At 38.0% G+C, this 22405-nt stretch overlaps 1 protein-coding gene across 1 annotated transcript in view; it reads left to right on the forward strand.

Annotated features, from left to right (window-relative positions):
• The first annotated feature begins 4468 nt into the window (after positions 1–4468).
• SH2D4B (SH2 domain containing 4B) overlaps positions 4469–22405 on the forward strand; it is a 62979-nt gene continuing 45042 nt past the window's right edge. Inside the window, exons 1-3 of the mRNA XM_054163473.1 lie at positions 4469–4926; positions 15755–15914; positions 17063–17210. Coding sequence (XP_054019448.1) covers positions 4743–4926; positions 15755–15914; positions 17063–17210 — 492 coding nt within the window. The 5' untranslated portion in view covers positions 4469–4742. The remainder of the gene's footprint in view (positions 4927–15754; positions 15915–17062; positions 17211–22405) is intronic.

The raw sequence follows: 22405 nt of genomic DNA on the forward strand, positions 1-22405 counted from the left end.
ATTTCTGCAAGGGGCTGAGGAGTAACACATTTGGATTTTGAAAAACATTCCAGCTATCTGATGAGCCTTCTGCCACTCTAAATTGTCTCTGCGCCATTGCAATCCCCATCACTTCACTTACAGCTATGTGACTGACAGTAAAAGACGTATTTTCTCATTAATTGGTTTGTAGCAAAGCTGCATTTCATTTTTCAGATAAGATTTTAATGCTCTTAATTCCTATATTGCTATACAGACCTCAAGTGCCTTCTCTCTCTCTTTTTTTTTTTTTTTTAATTATTATTATGGCAGTGCCTTGTCGAAAAATCAGTCTTGAGCCAGTAGAGAGAAAACAAGCACACAAAGCCAGTCCATGCTCCAAAACACTTCATAGTCAGATTTACAGATACAAGCCCCATATGGAAAATAAGGTCTGGGAACACATACCCTCGTTCTTGCTCTATGTGATGCTATGTAATGGAATAGCAGCTTCAGGGAAATGATCGTTCTGATCCAGCTGCAGATTGTGCTATTGAGGATCTCATTTTAGCCTTTAGGGGGAGCCATAGCCTTGGCTATGGAAATGGAGGCAAAACCAGGGAGGTTTTGTTACGCTCATCTGTGGTAGAAGAGTTGGGGACGGCATGGTTCTCAAATTAGAAAAATGTGGTTTTTTCTAATTTTTGGCTGACAGCAGTGTATAAGTCAGACACAGGAATGGCTTGTTGTGGTGAATGCCCTAATGTATTTCCTTTTCTAGTGGTAGATTTGTAGAGTTTAGAAGGCCTCAAACAAATGTTAATTTTACCTTTCCCCTTTCACAATTTCAGCTCCCTACTGTACCATTCAGTTCCAGATTCCACTGTTCTTTTGATGCTGACACAGCAGGACTTGAAAAATTCAGATCCTGTACACTGACTCCTCTTAAAAAATGAAAAGTATGAAAATAAACACAAACCACAAAAAATTGATTAGGGTAATGGAGTTCATAGTCTGGAGCACATATAATTGCCATATTTCTGTTTGTTTAGTTTTGATCATATTCATTTCTTTAAAGAGAGAGTTAGATTCCACTCTTCTCTTTCCCTTTAGTATGTAGATTATAGCAGAATATGTAAATTATATGGCTAAAGTAGGTTATATGGCTGTGTAGTAAAATCCGAATGAACATGCTGTTCTGCTGGCTCAGCATTACCAGTGAGCTATTCAGTTCAGGGAATGGAGAATGCACATGCTTGCAGGAAAATGGATGAGGAGATTTGCAGGCCTTGGCCAATTAAGCACTTCCCCTTTTCTTAAAAATGAAATTAAAATGATGTTCTGTGCCTTTTCTTCTCCCTCCCTCCCCCCTTCCTCAGCAGATGAATTCTAGTGGCATCATTGAGGACTCCTTAGCTAAAAAGATGCTGTACCAAAGATGGGACAGAGTGTGTCTTGTCCCAGAAGATACTGTTAGAGATCAAAAGAAACTCCACACTTATTTTGAACAGCTCTGAGCTCCTTGCAGAGACAGCTACTAATTACAGCATCAAGTTCTCTGGCAGTCATAAGGTAATGACTGCCAACAAAGAGCTGCATTAATAGTAATCTGTATAGGCTGTTGAGATGTGATGTCTTTCTGTAAAAATGTTACTTCAGTTTGAACTGTTGAACTAGGAATAGCCCAGATGAGCAATGGAGAGGTCATTACCCTTCTAAATTGTTCAAAATACTTCCCAGAAAGGGAAGATGGTGAATGAACACAATCAGAAATCAGGCAGTCCCCTGATTTCCCTGTTCTTCCGAGTCATTTGTTCATCCATATCTTAATCAGGTGTGGGGAAAGGAGGAGAAGAGAGGGTATTTTTATTTTGCAGCAGAAAGCTTTATTTTGTGTTTTGTCTGACTTATCTTCTGTTCCTCTGCCTTTTGACTGGCTGGAACTCCAAAGCTCATCCATCAAAAATATGAACTAATCCTCTAAGTAGCAAGAGGTTTTAAGGTAGATTTGGTGTTTCTTCATGGTTGCTTCATAGGTTTTTCCAAATTTTCTGGGAAATCAAACTATTCACCTGGAATATTTACAAAAAGGTGTCTCCTAGGTTAAAAATGCAGCCCTTTTATCTCTGTCTTCAATGAATTACTTACATGACTGAGGTTCTCTGTACCTTAAAATCATATAGTAATTATTAAGGGAAAGGAAGTACTGATAAAAATGTTTGATTCTCCCCACTGGTCCTCTTGGGTTTTCCACCCCATAAAGAAACTGAAGTTAGCTACCAGTGAAGGCAAAGAGGGAGTTGATGAAGAGCTGCCATCCAGGTGAGAGTCTGAAGACACAATATTCTGAGGCAGAATATTTTTATCTTAGATGAGAACCTAATGCCAATGTTGTTATATCTTTCTCGTTCTAGTGAATGTTGCCCTTTCTTTTAGGGTATTTCTGTATCTTCCTTGTTTCCCCTTTACATTTCCATGACTTTTTTATTTTGGGCTTGCTGCAACCCAAACAAGGAAAAGCTATAACAGAGGAAGTTGAGCACATTCATAGCTGTGATTAGATGATAACAATTCCACACATGAATTTAAAAATTGAAGATTCCCACACAGATTAATTCCACTTGATCATTCAGTTACCATCTTAAATATTTTTTGTGTGAATAATCTTCAGGCAATTGATTGTTAGTGAAGTATTAAATTAATCTTCTTGCTTTTTGTTGTATGTTTGCTCGTTGCCTGAAAATTTGTTGGTATACTGTCTTTTACTTTGTGTATCCAACCTGAACTACTTCAGCAGCTAAATGCAGTTCAGAAATTATTTTTTATCATGCTTACATGCACATAAGCCTTGATGAAGAGTTTGTTCTTTGTACTATGATAGCTTCTGATCAGGATTTGATTTCTGTTCTGTGAAGTCAAGTAAAATAAAATAAGAAAGATGACAAATGGGTAGAACAGCAGAACTGCTTGCCCTGAAGCCTTTGCAAAGGCGAGTCTTTTTCAATTAGTGCCAAAATGTGCAGCCACAGCTCTAGTATAATTGAGTAAAAGCAGAAAAACAAAACCCAAGCCCCCTAGGCTCTCCCTGTTCTATACCTGACCAAGTAAAATACAAAAATGAAGCCGTAACAAAGTCTTTCTTACCCTAGGTTTTTTCTTGCCAAACTGTATTACTTGTAAAAAAAATGCTTCTATGTGATACAGCATCTTGCCTTGAATTTTAGTTTAGATCAGGTATATTTTCTGCCTAAATTAAGGTGACAGTTTTTTGCATACCTCAAAAGAATATTACATGAATAGATGCATTAGCAGTATAAGTTTTTGAATATGAGGGCCATGGAAGTCATTAAGAGTTTGACAAATACACATCTATAAAGCAGGTTTCTTGTGAGGAAATGCAGATCTGCTTTTGCTCTTCATTCTTGTGTAACCATCATGCAGTGGGACATGGCTCAGTCTGCACATGTGACCTGTGTTTTCAGAGAATCACAGAATCAACCAGGTTGGAAGAGACCTCAAGATTATCGAGTCCAACCCTATCTAATCAAGTAGACCATGGCACTAAATGCCTCATCCAGTCTTTTCTTAAACATCTCCAGGGACATCAACCCCACCACTTCCCTGAGCAGCCCATTCCATTGTTATGACTCCTTGGTTCTTCTTAGAAGATAGCCCCCTTACAACAAAGTGCTACTGCTCCCTGGAGAAGCTCTCTGCCCAGAGAAAGGTGGCTCTGGAATCCAGAGGGTTTATTTTATTAGGGTTTTTTTTGTGTGTGTACGTTGTTTTGACCTTTTTTTTATACACATAATTCAGTGGCTGTTGGTCCTGATGCTGAAATAATACTATTTTACTGATTTTTGGTAAAACTGTTGCAGAGTGAAAAGCCACAGTTCACTTAAAGAGCAACATTGTAACTATCTCCAATCACAAAGTGAGAAATTAATTAACAGCAGAACTTGTGTAGTCCATATGAACTACTGAGAACTTAATATTGTTTAATTAATATTAATTTGCTATTCATAAAGTCAACTAGAATCTTGTGGCTTTTATTACATTTGCTTTTAATTTTAGAGGCATTTTAATTGGTTTGTCTGCATGACAATATTTGTCAACACCAGGTAAATAGGACCTCTAATATGATCTACCCTGTTGAGACCAGTTAACAGGCTAGACTGGGGAACAATATGCAAACTCGTTTCTCCTCTCTTATCAGAAGAGATCAGTTCCCAAAGTGACATAGATATTGTTGGTGTAGGTGATACCTTTAGACATGACATCACTTTAAACCCCTGGGCAACACTTACACCCTCGGGAGTGCATTGCTGCCGAAGGGAACTACTTGAGCTGAAAGTCTAAGACTTTCTCTACATTGAATTTCCTTCTGCTCAAGAGAGCAAAGCTGATGGGTTTATTTGAGAATACCTTATTTTTACCAGCTTGCAGTCAGGAGCACTGAAGTGGATTTTTTCTTCCTCCTGACCTTTTCATTGTTTGTTTGTTTGTTTTTCCCCTTATCCTTGTCTGTTCCTCCCCCTTCCTTTCACTTGACACCTGCCTCTACCTTTGGAGGATGAGATAAGCAGAAAACTGTTGGTGTAAGAGACCAGGAGCAGAATATGCCTGAACAAACACGGCCAGAGAAAGAATTAAACCTCTCCTGTGCAGGAAGGTGTGGGAGAGCTCCTTTACTGCAGGTTGCTTTCTGGAGTGCCATTTGTGGGTCATTGTAGTGAGTATAATTGGAAGCAAGTTTCTCTCTTTGAGGGTTTTTTGGAGTTATCATGCTGCAGCAAATATTGCGTGATATGTATATTGACCCTGAGCTCCTGGCAGAGCTGAATGAAGAGCAAAAGCAGATCTTGTTCTACAAAATGAGGGAAGAGCAGCTGAGGCGCTGGAAGGAGAGGGAAGAAAAAGCACGAATGGAAGAAGCAGTGCTGAGAAAGACAGCAAGACGCAAACAAAGTAAGATCTGTGACTTTGTATACTTAAAAGTTGGGGATGGTGGGAATGCTACTGGTTAAGGATTTTTATGTTGTACCATCCCTGCTTCTACCACTCAGCCATGCAAAAGGCAGTCTTGCTTGTGCAGTTGAGGTTTCTTGACTTGGCATTGAATGTTTCCAAGTGGCTGGAGTAGAAGATAAATTCATGAATTTGATAGTCTTCAGGGTAGATTTTAAAATCTATTAAGCTTCAATATTCAAAATTTATAATAATTTAGGGTAGCTGATTTTGACAAAGTGCTTTAACAGCTATGTGACTCTGCAGTGTTTAAGGTATTGTTCATCTTTAACACATGCAGGGTAGAAAACTTTGAGCACCTCTGTACAGATCAGTTATTGGATTCAACTGGCAGACTTCTTAAAATAGTTGAAGCCTCTGAATCCTGCAAAGAGCCAATTAGATAGTTAACAATTCAAAAGCTATTATTAAAGAAACATGGTTCAAAGCAAAACTAATTTCCGAGACTTACTTGAAGCAAAGGGCTTCATGAAATGACTCTAAGTTACAATAGCAGCTTTTAAATGAAGGAGGAACATCCAGAGCACCTTAATCAGCTACAATAGGAGTTTAAAATGTCCACTCACAGATTGCAGGCAAGGTGGACATTTGAAAAACCTCATTTTGTTTAATTTCTATTTTCTTCATGTTAGTGTTTTTACTGTGAATGGTGCTCTCCTAAGAGGCATGGTGTCAAAACAGCTTCTCTCATACAGCACAAAAACCTTGTTCATTTTGATTGATTTGTGTTTGAGAAAAGAATTAAAAATGCAGTTCAGCTCCAGAAACCAAAACAACATTATATCATTGAGATAATAATCTGTGTTATGCTTATTCTTTCAGGAAGACAGATACATAAAAATCTAACTGCAAAAATGTTTATGTGGTGATTTGTCACAGTGTTGACATCTAAATTTCCATATATAAATTATACATTAAACCTGTTCAGCTTCCTACTACAAGAGACCACTTTCTAGGTAATTAATTTTCTGATTTATAAAGAATAAGAGAAAGGAGAGCTCCAGAGTAGTCTATAGATTATATTTATTCTGATAAACGTATTCCCAAATACACATGGAGTTAAATTTCTCAATAGCCTGTTTCCATTTTAACTTCTTAAACTGCCAGTTTTAAGTATTGCTAAGGTTTGACTTTTGGCCACTGTTAGAAACTTTGTTTCCTTCAGAACTATGCTAATGAACTGATCTTGCTTATGGTGTTGGGGTTTTATGTGTGTGTGTGTGTGGTTTTGCTTTGTCTTGTTTTGTTCCTTTATTTCTGCAGTGAATTCTTCTGGAACTAGATTTGCAAATTAGGCATTTGGTTCCACTGAAAATAGATTTTGACTTCCATGAGCTGATGTGGGCCAGAAGTAGAAAAAATAATTTCTTTAAGGCATGGTGGTCATTAGCTATGCAAATACTTATAACCCAAACAGCATAGCAAAAGGAGTGGATTTTTCAAAGCAGAACAGGGATTATGAATTCAATATTGATTTTTCTGCAGTGACTTGAGGATGAAGAATTCTTGTGCAAGGTTTAGATTTGTTGTCTTAACAGAAACCACAAATGCAGAGTTGAGGAGGAAAAAGTGGCATATGAAGGTCAGTTTGGACTTGTGCTACAGTTAAAATAATGAACTAGTTTAGGGAATGCTTATCAGCGTGATCATCTTTTAACAGTTTGGAAACTAACTAGCAAAGGCCCAAGATCTACAGTGGGTTTTTTAATAGAAGCATTGGTGAACACAGATTGCCCATAAATATCCTATGCAGGACATTTATCCTTCTTAGAAAACAGAAGCAAGCTCAAACCGTGAAATAAGACATAAATCATCGAGAGTATTTAGCAAGCCAAATAGTATAACAATTATTCTTAGTTTCTGAAGAAAATGCTATTAGTCAGCTTTAGTAAATACTAAATTGTGCCTGCTTTTCCATCTGGATTGTTTGACTTCTTGTCTTGAGGAAAGGTTAAAACTGAAATTTGTATCAGAATAAGTCAATGTAAAATATCTCACTTTGGGGATGAATGAAATGTTTTCAGATTATTTGACAGTTTTAATTTCCTTCCCTTTTTTAAAAACACAGATGGATGTCTGTAAGGGATATAATATTTAAACCTCACTTCAGAAGGAAAGATTTCCTTCATAAGACATTAAATAAACTCTTCCCACATTTTTGCTGTTTGTACCTAGCCTATATTTATACCTTGCGAAAAATCTGAGTAGAATTTGAGCATCATTTGGCTTCTCCCAGAACTTCAGCATTTCGTGGACTTACTCAAGACAAAATGCGTGTTTTGTAGCTTTAAATGAATCATGGCTGCTGATTTGTGCTGAAATAGCTTCACAAGTAAGCTCAATTCTTGGAGGTCTGTCTCCAGTTCATTTAGAAATTACTCCTTGACAGATCTTTCAGAAACATATTTTCATTGTAATAAAACATACTCCATTTTCTTACTGTGCTAAAATCACTAAGGGAAGTCTCCTGAAAATTTAAAGATCCCTTTGGGATTTGCTGAGAGTTGGCTGACAGGCAGCTTTGCAATCTATATAGAACCTTATTTATTTGATTAGGCAGTAGCCCTTAAACCAGTGTAGCTGAGTTGGGAATAAATGAAGGACCCTGCCAATTTGTATTTTGAGTCAGATGCAGTATCCACACCTATCAGCATACCCAAAATGAGATCTCAAAAGCTGTTGAGATTTAGGCACCTGAAGGACAGCCATGTGTGAGAGGGGACAACACTGCTCTGCTGCTGCTTATTCTGACATTTATTCATTGTGAACTGCAGCTCATGATGTTCAGATGGGCCATTTGTAAACACTGTTATTTACCTGTTGTTAATAAGAGTAGCTGGGAAGGAATTAGGTAAGCTTATCACAGCATGGCTGGAAAATAATTTCTTTACCTAAATGGCATTTGTGTTAGAAAATCATTAGGGAATAGAAGAAGCTGTTTGCAAGCAAGTATTTCAAACATCACAAGTAGATGGCAGAAGGATACATCAATGTCAGATGTGAAGGGCAGTGAGTGGGCATGTCTCAGTGTGTATATGAAGGGTGAGAGCCTGTGTACATGCAGGGATATTGCTTTCTGTGTTTTTACGCTCAGAAATGTATTCCTGTTTATACACCCTGATAACATTTAGCTGGGATTTTATCTCCTATGGAGACATATTCCTGGCATTGTTTTTTGTCTCTCTATCATTAGATATAGGTCTAAACAGAGACATTACACTTAAGTATTACTGAATGTGGTCTTGAATTCTGTAGAGCCCTGACATTTGTTTTCAGTTCAGATATGACTGAAAAACTAACAGAAGAGCATTAGTGAGAGTATTAGAATAAGTTTTATTAGGGGGCTGAGACAACTGATTTGAAGCCATGGGAAGAGTTTTAATTTAACATTCACAACATGTATAGCAGCTTGTGTTACAATGCCACTTTGTTAAAGCACTGTATACCTTTGGGCAAGAACTCAGGTGCTCAGAGCTCATACTCAGTGTGGCTGTGTATTGAGGTACAGTTAAACAGCAGCTTCTGAACTGTTCACTTTTCCAAACCTGGGGTAGAAAAATACCTCCAACTTCTGTATGACCTAAATATGTACCAGATGGAACAAATCCAGAGGGACTTCTCTACCCTCCTAGAATTATCTGTGAGTCTGTGCTTTTTCATCTTATATCTACCCTGCAGCTGACTTCCTCTGTTTTGCAGAAAAGTGACAGCAGAATATTGCTGGCAACCTGGGCCTTATTACAGCTGGAGGTTTCTCTTGCACGCAATGTGATCCTCAGTATTCCTGTTGTCTGGCATCAGCCGCTTTCTGAGAGAGGCTGCTGGGTTAATTGAGCCACTGGCATGGAGAGCACTCCTGTGTTTCTCTGTGGCATTGTGTTCCTCAGCCTATCTGGACACAGTAGTGTTAGATGGACTTTCCTGTGCATACTGGTGCTCTGGTAATGATATGAGGTTGTGACTGCAAGCTCATGAATACTTGATATGGAAACAGAGCAGTCGCGTGGCCAAGGAGGGAACTGGGGTTTGCCCATGCTGATACAGTATTTCCTTCCTGATTTTGCCAGTTTTTCGTGTAAGTGACTAAAACATGCAAGGACAGTGGCACCAGGATTTGGAAGACATAGGAAAACTCAATGTATTCAAGTCAGCAGAGGATTTAGCCAGACATTGAGGATGGTTCATTAACCTTCAAGTCCCCTCATGTGCTGTGGTGCTAGAAAATCTTGCTGTATTGGTATAGTTCTCCCTGCTTTTGTCATCCTGTGTGCCTGATAAAAGAAGTCAGTGCAAATCTGCCATTCTGCATTTAGTATAGAGAAGTCTGGTGCAGAAAGTGATCCATAGTTTTCTTTGTGACAGAGAGCCCTTATCCCTCTGCTTTGAGTTTCTAGCAGACCCTGAAGTAGTCATGGAGACTTATTGTTTATTCTCCAGCAGTGGGAAACCCTGGATGCTTTGTGATAGCTCTGCCCAAGAAAATAAGCTGAGTATATGAATTCTATTCTTTACAAGACGCACTGGGGTCAGAATTAATAGTGCTATGTTCTTGACTTAATTTTGTAATGAGGAAACAAAAAATGAAATTAGTTCAGAATCACAGAATTAGCCAGGTTGGAAAAGACCTTTGAGATCATCAAGTCCAACCTATCACCCAACACCATCTAATCAACTAAACCATGGCACTAAGTTCCTCATCCAGTCTTATTTTAAACACTTCCGGGGTGGTGACTCCACCACCTCCCTGGGCAGCCCATTCCAATGGGCAAAATTGAAATTATACTGATATGAATGTTTTTACCTCCTTCCACTGTGATCTGAGGTGGATGTGCATTTTTATGCTGCTTACAGTGAAAGGGTCATTAAAATGAACAGACAAAAAAATATCTCTAGATTCTACACTGAGTCAGAGCAGTGTCTATAACAATGAGATCTAAATGTTATCACTTAGTTGCAAGTGGGCAAATTACAGAATTGCTATGTGTAAGTGTACCTTGGCTGGAGAAGCAAGAAAATAACTGGGACATACTAGATAGAGACCACACAAATTATATTTTATTTCTTTTCTTTTTGCTTCTTTCTCTACACCCCCCCCCACCCCCCCTTTTTTTTCCCCTCTCCTTTTCTTACCTTCTTCTTTCTTTTTCCCCTCTGTTCCCCCTCCCCCCCCTTTCTTCCTGTCTTCTTTTATCTGCTCTTTTCCTCCTGCTCTTCTTCTCTCCTCTTTTTGGTTTACACCAAGCCTCTATATACATAGTGTATATATATGCAAATCCACTTACCTTTGAGTGCTTTGTACAATTATTTTTACTATATTTGTTAATTACCATAGTCATATTTGAATAACTGCTTCTTCCCATAATGTTTGCTTTCTTGCAGTCACTCTTCCTTTATTTGATCCTGCAGGGGTATATTGCAGCATAATTATTTCCATGGTAACAGGCTGTAATTCCATAAACAGAAAATTGAGTTTGTTATATGATCAGGAAGTAGCTGGAGAGCCATGAAGGCTGATTTTTTTCAGCAGTGGTGAGATCCTGCAACCCTTATTGGCATATTAATGTAAATGAGCTGAATTTCTTTCTCCTGCACATCCTCCTTTCAATAGAAAGGCACACAACACAGGTTTGAAATTGGAAGGTGTGTAAATTTAATGTTGTGGGACTACTTGCATTTCAGAGTTTTTCCTCATTTTCTTGTTTTGAGAATGGAAGTGATTGGGATTTTTGAATGTACACTTGGAAAACCTGGGTTTGTGGTCCTATGACTATTTCCAGGAGCAGACAACAGAATTAATTATAGCAGATCTTCAGTTTATTGTCAGATTATCATTGGGAATCATTGGGATGCTGTAACATGACATGATACAAAGCAATGACACACAACCTCGGAGGAAGGAAGATGACTCCAGCAGTGAAGAAGTTCTTCACAGAAAGATTGGCCGTTGGAATAGGCTGCCCAGGGAGGTGGTGGAGTCACTGCCACTGGAGGTGTTTAGGAAGAGACTGGATGGGGCATTTGTTGCCATGGTTTAGTTGATTAGATAGTGTTGGATGATAGGTTGGACTCGATCTCAAAGGTCTCTTCCAGCCTGGTCTGGTCTCTATGCCATGCTATGCCATGCTATTCTCTCTGATTATTCTTATTTTAAAGCACTTTTCATTAGAAGCATGCATAAAAATTAAGCTAGATACAGCCCAAAACCAAATCCACACACACACAAAAAAAACAACCCAAAAAGCCAAACCTCATAAACCCCCCAAACCCAACCTGTAGTTCTGGGCCTCTGTCCCAGTTAGCAGAGGCAGTGTAAGGCCCAGTCCTCTGTTGTGTAACTTCATGTATTTAAACCTTTAGTCACAGCGTGGAAGTTTGAGATGATTGGAATTGAGGCCTGATTTAGTCTGAACATTGCCTGCAGGCAGGATTCCCCTTCCCATGTACCTTCAGGTGCTATTTTTCTCTCTCTCCTGAGGCTCTGGCAGTGTTTGTGTGTTCTGGTAGCCTTCACCAAGGTTAGCAATTGTAATGGGCCTACACCAGGAACTTCCTAAGGGTAGCACAAAGGCCAAGAACAGCCTGTGATACCATATAGCACAAATCATAGTTGCTCTGTGTGTGTGAAATTAGCAATGCTGCTGGTAGAGGCTAATAATTCGTACAGGTGAAAGCCCTAAGTTTACTATTGCTCCCTAGGGCACTGTTTCATACTTTTATTGCTGTTATAGAATTGTCTGCATAAATACCGAAAAACATAAAATGTGATTTGGTCTTACTTTTGATTGTGTATAGTTATATGTGCAAGTGTGTTACTGTTGGTTCAGGCTATAGGTCTCCAAGAAAGTTTTTGCTGTGCTCCATTTGTACTGCAAATTTGAGATACCTGTTTTTCCATTTGTCTGGAGTAAGGAGTAATAGTCAGAAACCAATTTAATGATTTCAAAGCAGTATAGATACAGGTTTAGGGGAACTCCATGAGTGATACTAATTTAAGGAGGAAGGTAGAGGTGAAAAGAACTGCAAGAATTAATGTTGTCTTCTTGTGATGCTGCAGAGGTGTTTTTTAGGCAAAAAAAATCCCAACCAAACCAGTCAACCAAACAAAACCCCCAACCCGCCCAGCAGAATACTACAGCCAGTAAATCATTGGTCTGAAGAGCAGAGATGCAAAAGACTTGATAAATTATTTAGTACATTTTCTTGGTAAAGCAGTGTTTGTTTCTAAAACAATATTATATCCATTCTCCAATCCAGAGAAATCCTAATGGTAATTCTTTGCAGCCTGCCACAGTCTCTTCAGGAAAGGAAAGGTATCTTTGTGATCAAGGCAGAAAACTGCAACAGCTAGAGCTCATGAAATTTACTTTTTATTTTCTGACTCTGCATTAGGCTTTCTGACTTGGCTCAGAAGCCTGCTTTGAACAGAAAATGTAAGTTTTACATGCCACTTTCACACCTAAATTTAAAATTTGTGTAGTTAGGACCTGTCTCTTCCCTTTAGATTTAGTTGCATTTTTATTTTTCTTATTTCCTTAATTTCCTATTCTTATTTTCTTTTTTTTCTTTTAACTTTTTCCCCCTCTCCATTACTGTTTCATTTGGAAATGAAGTGTGTTAACAAAATATCTTGTTGTGCATGAAAATATAGTGCAGGAGAGAGACATCTTAAAGCAGAAGTAATTTTATGACGATCAGCTCTCAATAGCAGTAAATCTCTGCTCACAAAGCAGACAACTCTTCTCCTAAAATTATGAAGTAGTGAACATCAAAATTTTCTCAAGTGAAGACCTGACAGTACCCACTGCGGACATTGTTCTGAAGGCTGCAAAGACTTCTTGGCGTGGCAGGAATTCAGTTTTTACACTGCTGGATTTTTCTCCCGATCCACTCATTTCTGTTCCTGCACCCTCATGTCTGAATGTTATTCTGTGCTAAGACACTACCAAGTTCTACGATGGAGTGTACAGTCATTTCTCAAAGTCAAATAGAAAAGATGGTTGGATATGAATAAGATGTTTTCTTTTTCTAAAGAAAAATCAGAATAAAGTCCTATGCTCTCAAGTCAAAAGTATTTTAAAATTGTACATGTGGAGGTCTGGCTGTGTAAGGCTGAAGCTTGAAAGTGCCAGATTGTTTGATACAGCTATTATCTTTCGACTTGAAGTATGGGCATGTGTACAGTAGCATACTGTCCTGTAGTATACAGTAGCTGGCACTGAACCAACACTGTTACACTGATGTTTGCAAGAGAGTTTATACATCTACCGCTTTAGAAGAGAGATCCATTGTTTTAAAAGGAAGAAATAGAACAATTTCTCAAGATGTCTACAAATCAATTATTTGGTTTATAGGTCTGGATAGTAATGGACAACTTGTGCTTCCAGGAAACATAGAAGTAATTCTTTAGCACAAAAAAAAAAAAAAAAAAAAAAAAAAAGCTATTTTTATCTGATAAATTCATAAATGAGCAGTAGTGACGTTGTTTCAAAACAGTTCTAGAAACATTTGGTATCTATCAGTTATGACACAAATAAATTAACATGAAGTATATTGTTTACAATGTTTTCTTTAAAGTACTAAATAAAGGAGGGTGAATCAGATATCCAAATTCCTTCCAGGGAAGAGGACATTGGCTGCTTTCAAAACAAAAGCTGCCATTGGCTATGTGGGATCATTACTCCTGGGAAATTATTCCACACTTCTCAAGATACTTTCCTATGAAATTCAGTAGGTAAACACCTTTCAGGCAAATACTGACATGGCCAGTCAGTTCTTGGCAGATGATGTTCAAGTGCTGTAACCAAAGAAACTCAACACAAATGTTGTGTTGACAGGAACACAGAAATATACATAAATAAAATACATTCGTGTTTATAACCTGAGATATAATCTGATAGACTGTGAAAAAACAAATGCTTTTCAGAGTTATTGAAGCAAAACATTATTAGCTCAGATTTCCACATCCTCCCTTGAAGTCACTACTATTAGGCCAACACTTGGTCTTACATATAAATCACATTTTAAAATTGGTTCTAGAATATTAACTTTTGCTGAGAGCTCTGATATGTTTGTTGCTCTAAGTTTATGTTGTCAAAAATTGGGAGTGCGGGTTGGCACTGGCACTGCCTGCTGTCAACATCTCCACTTCATTGCATCCAAAAGTTTCCTCTGGTCAGTTTGGAATGGCAAAAAAAAATTATTGATTGTGTATTGGGAAACTTAATCTGCTTAAATGGATGCTGTCCTATCACAGAACAGCAAGCAGCTGAAGGTGAGAGTACCTAAGCTGATGCTAGTTGAGAAAGATGTAGAAAGATGGGAGCAACTTGCCCACCCACATAGGACCAGGTTTCTTTTATCTCTCATGGGAACATCAGAGAAAAACTACCTAGGAAAATGTGAAATGTTTTGAAATGAGACATGATGCCTTTTATAATTGTGGTGATGCAAAATTAAATAACCTTAATATTTGGGCAAGAGGGTGAATTCTCTTGTACTGTATGAGACAAGCTACGGAGCTTTCATGGCCTTTTAGTCTTCATTCTTTAAATTAAATCCATTGTCTGTCTTGGCAATGGTAAAACGGTGGAGCCTCCTTTTGTGAAGAACTATTTCAACAAGTTTATGAGACATAAAACATAGAAATGGATGTATAAGAAGCATTTCTACCAATTCCTTATTATAAGCCTCCAAAATGCATAAAATACCTATGAGTTATACATAAAAAAGGAAAAGATCAAACCACAGTAAGGCAGGTAGGGTATATGCCTTAAACTGTATTTAGATGGAATCTAATCTAGTGCCCTTTGTAGTCAGCAGTTGGTTCTTGGACACAAAGGTTCAACAAATGCAGTCTGTTTTTAAAGTAGCATTCAGTCTTTTTTTGGTGTTTGTGCAATGCCTCTGTCATCACAGTAACCATAGATTTTTGCACTGTGTAATTCCTGAAAACTAAACCGGTAACTTAATGCCTTTCAATTGCCTACCCAAACAGAAAAGCAGTGCTGAGTGGTGTGCTCTGAATATGCAGGCTTCCTGGAATTTCTTAGCAGTGGGAGCAGAAATTAATGGACTTTTTTTTGCAGGGATTCTAATGAAGTCTTTTTATGCTCAACACTCAATGTTGTCTGTGTGCTGAAGCATTGCTGGTCACATAATGTAACTAGTTGTTATTGCTCCATTTTTTCCCATTCTCTTGATTCATCCCTTGCTGAGTGAAGCAAGAGAATGGAATGGAATGGAATGGAATGGAATGGAATGGAATGGAATGGAATGGAATGGAATGGAATGGAATAGAATGGAATAGAATGGAATGGAATAGAATGGAATGGAATAGAATGGAATAGAATGGAATAGAATGGAATAGAATGGAATAGAATAGACCAAACCAGGTTGGAAGAGACCTTCAAGATCATCGTGTCCAACCCATCATCATCTAATGAACTAAACCATGGCACCAAGCACCCCATCAAGTCTCCTCCTAAACACCTCCAGTGATGGTGACTCCACCACGCATGTAAGAATTAACAATTCTTTATTTTTGTGGGACAATGAGCCTTCAATGATTGTGTGATCTAGAGTGTACAGACCTGTGTACCCATGTGGTAGATCTGTCAAATCTGAAGATTGCATCCAACGTTTTAGTAATGTTTTTATTATGAATTGTAAATTATACAGTGTTTCTAAATTGCAGGTTTCTCGTCTTTTGATCTGTATAAGAATTTGAGTCTTGTTTATATTTTTGGTTTGTTCTTGGTGACTGTTGCAGGTAATGGCAAACATGTGCAGTGGCTGCGTGGGAAGGATGGTGAGGTCTGGGTCTGGGTTATGGGAGAAGCCCCAGGCGACAAGCCGTATGAACAGATATCAGAGGAGCTAATAGCAGAGCGAGCCAGGCAACAAGCACAGAAGGAAGCAGAAGAATTATGGTGAGGATTTAAGAATATGAATTCAGGGTCCACTTGGCATAATGGGAGACATGGCCTTGTAGAAAGGCAGCAGGTAATGGTGGGTAAAACTGGTAAGTATGTTTTGTGAGCATTTGCTTTCCCTTGTTTTGGCATTTTTTCAGCATGTAAAAATACGTATTTTTTTATTGAATATTGAAAAGCAAAAGTCCTGAACCACCACACCCTCTTTCACAAAAAAAACCCACACCACCACCAACAAAAACCCAACAAAACACATTTGGGGAATTTTGCTAAACCATTGACCATTTTGTAATACACTAAAAATGAAACAATCTGGTTTAAGATGATTAAATTAGAAATGTTTGTTTTGTCACACTTCTATACCCATGATGGGGATTTGGTGCATAAAATATTTTTGAAATCAATTTTATTTGCATATCCTTGTATTGATTTTTATCCCAGCAGTTCAGAGAATAATTACACAAAGTGCCATGCTGGTGTTTCCAGCAGGGCCTCTTCCAGATTTGAGAGATTCAAAAGTGTTTTGATGCTTGATGTTGTTAGGAAATAGGACACCTGCCTCCTGTAATTCCTTTTGTAGTGCAGCACTGAAGTGACAGTTTAAATAGCATATCATTCTGGTATTCCTTTTTATAGGAGGTGGTTCCTGTTTATAGTGATTGCATATCTAAGGAGAGATTAAAAGCTTCAACTTGTGCTCTACGTTAGTTTTTTTTTTAGTGTCAGTACTAGCAAACGATCTGGAGTAAGAATTTTGCAGACATCTGCATTGATATTTAAGAGACAGTAAATTCCCAATCATGCTTTGCTAGGCTGACCAAAAAAACCAAAACAAAACTGTTTTTTCAGCCAAGGTATGAAGAATATGGTCTGACTTAGAGACAGTCAAGAAGTACTTCTCTAATGTAGAAGGTATTATTTTAATTAGTTGTTTATCAAAAATTGAAAATGTCTGCTTTCTGAATATTTTCCTCAAATCTGATTTATAGTAGGTCTCTTTTAAAATATATTTAGATTCTTGTGTATTTCCATAAAGTCTTATGCTAAATATTTGTTGCAGCCATTGAGCAAGTGTTGATCCTCAGTTTAAAAAACTAATCAATGTCTTAAATGATTTTTCTTTATTTCTGAATTTTTTTCTGAAGGAGACAAAAAGAAGCTGAAATTACAAAGAAATTTCGGGATGCTATGGCTCAAGAAAAAGCCAGAATAGTAGCAGAGAAATGGAAAATAGAAATAGAAGATCGGAAAGCTGCCAAATTGGAGGAGGAAAAAATTCAGGAGGAACTGAAGGTCTGCATACAGTAATTCTGCTTTTTTAGTAGTGTTTTTATATGGAGTCAAAGTTCTTGCCTTAAGTTTGTTTATTAACAAGCTTTAAAAAACAGAATTGTAACTGTTTCATTCTAGATTGTACAAATAGCTACATGGTGTTCACAAGAACAGCTGGGTGAGTGGTGCAAAAAATTACATATCTCATTCAGAAGTGTCAGGACAATCAAACTGGTTGTTCATCTCACACATTAACAGAATTGTTCAGTCAGCTGTGCTGAGTGAATCATACTGGGGTGAAAAATGTAGAATTGTGAAATGTCTCATTTTAAGTTTATTTGCTTGAATGTATTTTGAATGAGCTATTCACATATTTAACTTGAAAATTCTGTCATTGCTTTCTGTAAGATAATGAGAGGTGGATCCTTCTCTCAGCATGTAGGAAAAGTCCAGTTGACTTTGCTGGGAGAAGTTAATTTGCCTCATTTTTATTTACTTAATCATGAATTTTTATAGGTTCAGTTATAGAATTTTAAGAGTCATGTGAGAATAGTCCTTTTCCCCCCACACACATTGTTTAAAGTAACAATTTAAAAACTAAACAGGAAAAGATGACCTCTGTCTACCCTTTTCATATTACTTTATAAAGATAAAATCTTGTTTAAATATGAGAAAACAAAATAGAGTTGGTTTAGTGTGCAATGAAATCATCAGTCTTCCAAGTATGGTTTGTACACTCTAGGACTGCATAAGACTGCATTGGCGAGGTTGGGTTTCCATGGAGAAAGCCCGTTGCAAAATACCACTCCTAGGAGATCTGCATCCAGTAACTTCTGTCTACATACTTCTCCCCTGCTGACAGCTTGCTGTGTCATTTTTCCCATCCTGGGAGGTGATTAAAGGTGCAAAAAGTGCAGATAGACATCTGTCTTGTCCCTCTGTGATGGGAGGAATGCTGAAAAACTCAGTGTTAAATTTATGTGGTTTGATTACAAACTAGTGTCTGCAAGTTACTTGTCATTCTATAAACTGTGAGCCTGGGCTTTGAGGGTGATTATGTAGCAAGGGTAGGTCCTGTAGTCTCTTCTGCAGAAAGTTGTTCATTTACCTTTGCACAATTAATTTGAATCCATAGGAGAGAACACTGCCTTTGAAATTTGATGTCAATAAGTAATGAAACTTACTTCTCAAGTGCTTTATTAATGCATGAATAATGAGCACAGCAACTAATTAAAAACTCTTTCCTCTGCTTTCTGGAAAGCAAAGCCCTCTTGAAGAAAGACCAATATACCGTTCGCTTGTATCTCTGTCACTACATTATGGCGTACTTGATGGGGTAAATGTCCACAAGCTCGCTGTTACCGCGCAGTTTGAAAGAGACTTTTTTAAAAAGGCAAAGTCATCAACTTGTGAGTGGCCAGCAGTCAGAATTTTCTGTTAAGGAAAACTACTCTTGCAGTTGTTGATACATTTTAAAAGGAATGCCACTGAATTCTGCTCATTTTCACGTTCATGGAAAGGTAGTGTCACAATGGTCTGTGTTCCTGCTGTTTGTTGGGAAGTGAGCAGGTATGCTCCATCCAGCTGTGTGCCTGGAAGGAACAAGAATTGCTGTAAGTGGGAAGAGAATTTGGTTCAGTTTCTACTTTGAATTTCAAATACTAACCTTTGGCCAGAATGTCTTCATCCCTTATCATAAAGCTGCCAAGACTTTCACTTTATCAAATAAAGAGAAACTCTTTCCCCCTATGGCTTCTTTAAATCAAGCATTTTAAGAGAGTATTTGCAAAAATTTAAATAAATGGAACAATTTTTTTGTAAGAAATGGACTTTTTGGCTTCAAAGATGAGTTTGGAGATGAGATATTATGCAGTGGTTGCTTTTTAAACATTTTGAGTGTGTTCCTGGCATTTGCTGTGTTAATCTGACAACATAGTCTAGTTACACCTCCAGCCCTGAATCTTCAATTTGGTCTATAATTGGAGGTCTATTAGGAGGGACTTGCACAGAGTACCACCAGCAGAGATCCAAATGCAGGACTGATCCCTGGTACTATAGAATAGAATAGAATAGAACCAACTGGTTTGGTACTCAGAAAAGCAGCTTATCTGTTACTTGGTCTTGAAAGAGCAGATCATGTACCTATGTGCTGTAGAACTACTTAAAAACAGTAAAGGCATTTCAAAGACAAGAGAATCTTTCAGGGTAATATGGGGGGGTTAACTCTCTGTCCACTGGCTTATTTAGGCTCATTTGGCTTTTGTTCTCCTTCCCATTTTATTCTTTTTGCAACTACTCTTCTTCAGTGGAAGAACTACATGAAATATTAACAAGCTAAATGAATGGAAAAGTACTTAGAAAGGAAAATAGAAAGTTATGTTTCTGGCATCTCCTTCCAAGTACAAATAGTGAATAGAACTTAGGTGTTGAAGAAAAAAGATGAATTAATGAGTCCATTCATGTATGACTGCAATCATGAAGAAATGTACCTTTCATGAATGATTCAGGGTGTGGAATGAGATGCAGATCAGTTATCAAGCCCACTTTAACAGGCTTAAAATATTTAATACATTGGTAATCATCCTTTGATGATGATGACCAGCCTGTGTTTAAAGCGGTCTCCAGACTAGGGTATGAAAAGTTCAGTCTCTGCTAATACTTCATCTTGAAGAATTTTTACTTGGGAGATTGAAACTGTCTGGTTTTGCTAGTGTGTTTAATTTACAGCTATATTGTATCTCAAACAGTGCTTTTACTCCTCTTGACCTATCATGGGACTTTAGGGCTGTCTGCACTAGATAAATGACACCTTGCATATCAAAGTGAACGATCATCCCTGTATCCTTTTCCAGCACTATTAGAAAAGTATTGCTTGCTTTGATGTTTCTTAAGCAGAAATGCCTTTAATTTATGATGCTAGAATATAAATGTTGACTGCTCTATTTTTGCAGTTTGAGGACAGCTATTCTTTTATGCACCTATTGCCAAGGACAAATAAAAGAGCCAATTACTATCATTAATCTTTTTGCCAATTCACAAAGGCTATGCGATCATAGGTGTAATTTTCTACTGTTACCAGTTGCTGTCTTTAAAAGTTGTGAACAATGTGGTGAGCTAAGGCAAATTAAAGGTATGTCAGCCAGCCCCAGGTAGGGGGTATGCTTCAGCTACATTTAGAAATTACAGAGTGATCTCTCAGCTCTACTTAAAGCAAGAGAACATTAATTTTAAAGTACTGTCTGCTTGTCATATCTGCCAAATATTTTAAAGCTATATTGCTTCTAAAAAATTCCTTGGGAGATGAAATGTGTGCATTTTTAATTTCTTTTTTTAAATTCAAGTTTATGATCTTTACTTCCAGTTAGGATTGGAGTGAGTAAAGTGAGCTTTTTCTAGGCGCCATGTCTTGGTTATTTCCAATTCTATGAAAGAAGACAATGCTACAGTTCAGGAAATCTTTAATAAGGACAGCTTATACTTAATAGAATGAACACACTTCAGTCCTATTGATTTGGGTGGGCTTTCAACACATCTGAGTGCTTAATTGTGCCTAAAAGTGCTGATTCTTCAGGCAGTTGCTGCCAGGTGTAGAGTTTAGGAATACTGTAGAATGTTACTGTCACTGCTTACAGAATAGAGGGTTTCTTATGATTTAGCACTAAGCATTCCGTCTCAAGCTGAAAAAAACCCTCATCTTCAAGTAACCATCAAACACTTGAATGGGCCTGTTATTTTTAAGTGCAAATAAGCTGTAAGTTCAGCTCTGTGCTTGGCTGTGCCAAGAAAGCACTGAAATCTTTCCCAGGGATAGCACATTTAGAATCCAGGAATATGACAACAGCTTCTTGCTGGGGATTGGCATCTAGTTCAGACTGAAAATGCCTCAACTGGGTTCCTTCAGTTCAATTAAAATAATTCAGTAATATTTAATTTTCTTTTGTGTGACCACAGTTCAGAAATCCTTTTTTTGTTTGTTTTGTTTTTCTTTTCTTTTACTGAATGATGCTGGAAGTAAAGCAGCTGTTAGTTTCTGTTGAGAATCAGGCTTTCAGGTTTTTCTATCCTATTTATGAGGAATTGTGATATTAATTTTAATGAAAAATCTTTTCCTTGGTGACATCAGTAATGGTTGTGCTGCTGAAGTCACTGTATTTATTCTGGACTGCTAGTAAATTTATCAAAGCTTTTATATTTTCCATGGATAAAATTGGGAAAATCTGAGCCATTGATGAGGATAGTTTACCTATCAGGAATGATGATCTTTGAGGTTGCAAGGGAAAGCAAGGCTTGGCTCCATAACTTCTCTAGCTTGAAGTGAGTAGGCTCGTGGCTTTATCCCAGGCTCTGGACCCGGCACTCAAGGTGAGGCAACTTGAGGCAGGTTCAAGCAAGGCAGGTCCAAGGCAAAGCAGGTTGAAGCAAGGCAAGGCAACTAGAAATCAGCCTGTATAGGTATATCTTGCCTGAGATTCAATTGGGCCAATAGGGCAACTGAAGCCAGCACATAGTTACCCAATGAAAAGACCAGGCTGTGGCTATAAAAAGCAGAAACATAGGCCTGGTCAGGGAGCAGTGGCCAGTACATGTGCTCTTACCCCAGAAGCAGATTTGTTTATCCAGACATGTTGGGGGCCTCTCTTTTTTCTGCAGGAAGGAGTTGGGGAAAGGGGGCCATGTCTAGACACATCAGGGTTTGGCTGGGTTTGTAATGGGGCTCATTTGGCCCTGCCACGACACTGAAGTACTGAGGAAATCCAAGGTACCCTTTGCTTCTGAAAGGTCTGCTGTAACGACTATGCCTTGAAGATTTTGCCCTGAGGAGGATGGCAGTCCTTCAGCTGCCTTGCATTATTCTGTAAAGCTCCCCAGAAAGACCTCAAGACACATGGCAGCCAGAAGCTCTGTTTTCCATTGTGAAAAAATCCAACATCTGTATTTTGGGTTTTCCTCAGTGCATTTTTTTTTTTTTTAAAATCTTTCTGCAGCAAAATCTAAATGCTGGCCTAATCTCTTCTCATGTGCACTGGGACGAATCATTAGACGATAGCAATGACTAATATTAGATATTACTTAGAGCTGACTGCAGTAAAGCTATCAAGCATTGTGCGGCACAGATTTACACTAACAAATTTGTAGTAAATGCTCAACTGCCAGAGGCTAGATAAGATTGTTTGGCATGTTCAAATTCTCCAGTGGAGTTAAACCAAGAGTATTAC

The sequence above is a fragment of the Dryobates pubescens genome, chromosome 8, assembly GCF_014839835.1.
Source record: "Dryobates pubescens isolate bDryPub1 chromosome 8, bDryPub1.pri, whole genome shotgun sequence".
Lineage (NCBI taxonomy): Eukaryota > Metazoa > Chordata > Aves > Piciformes > Picidae > Dryobates > Dryobates pubescens.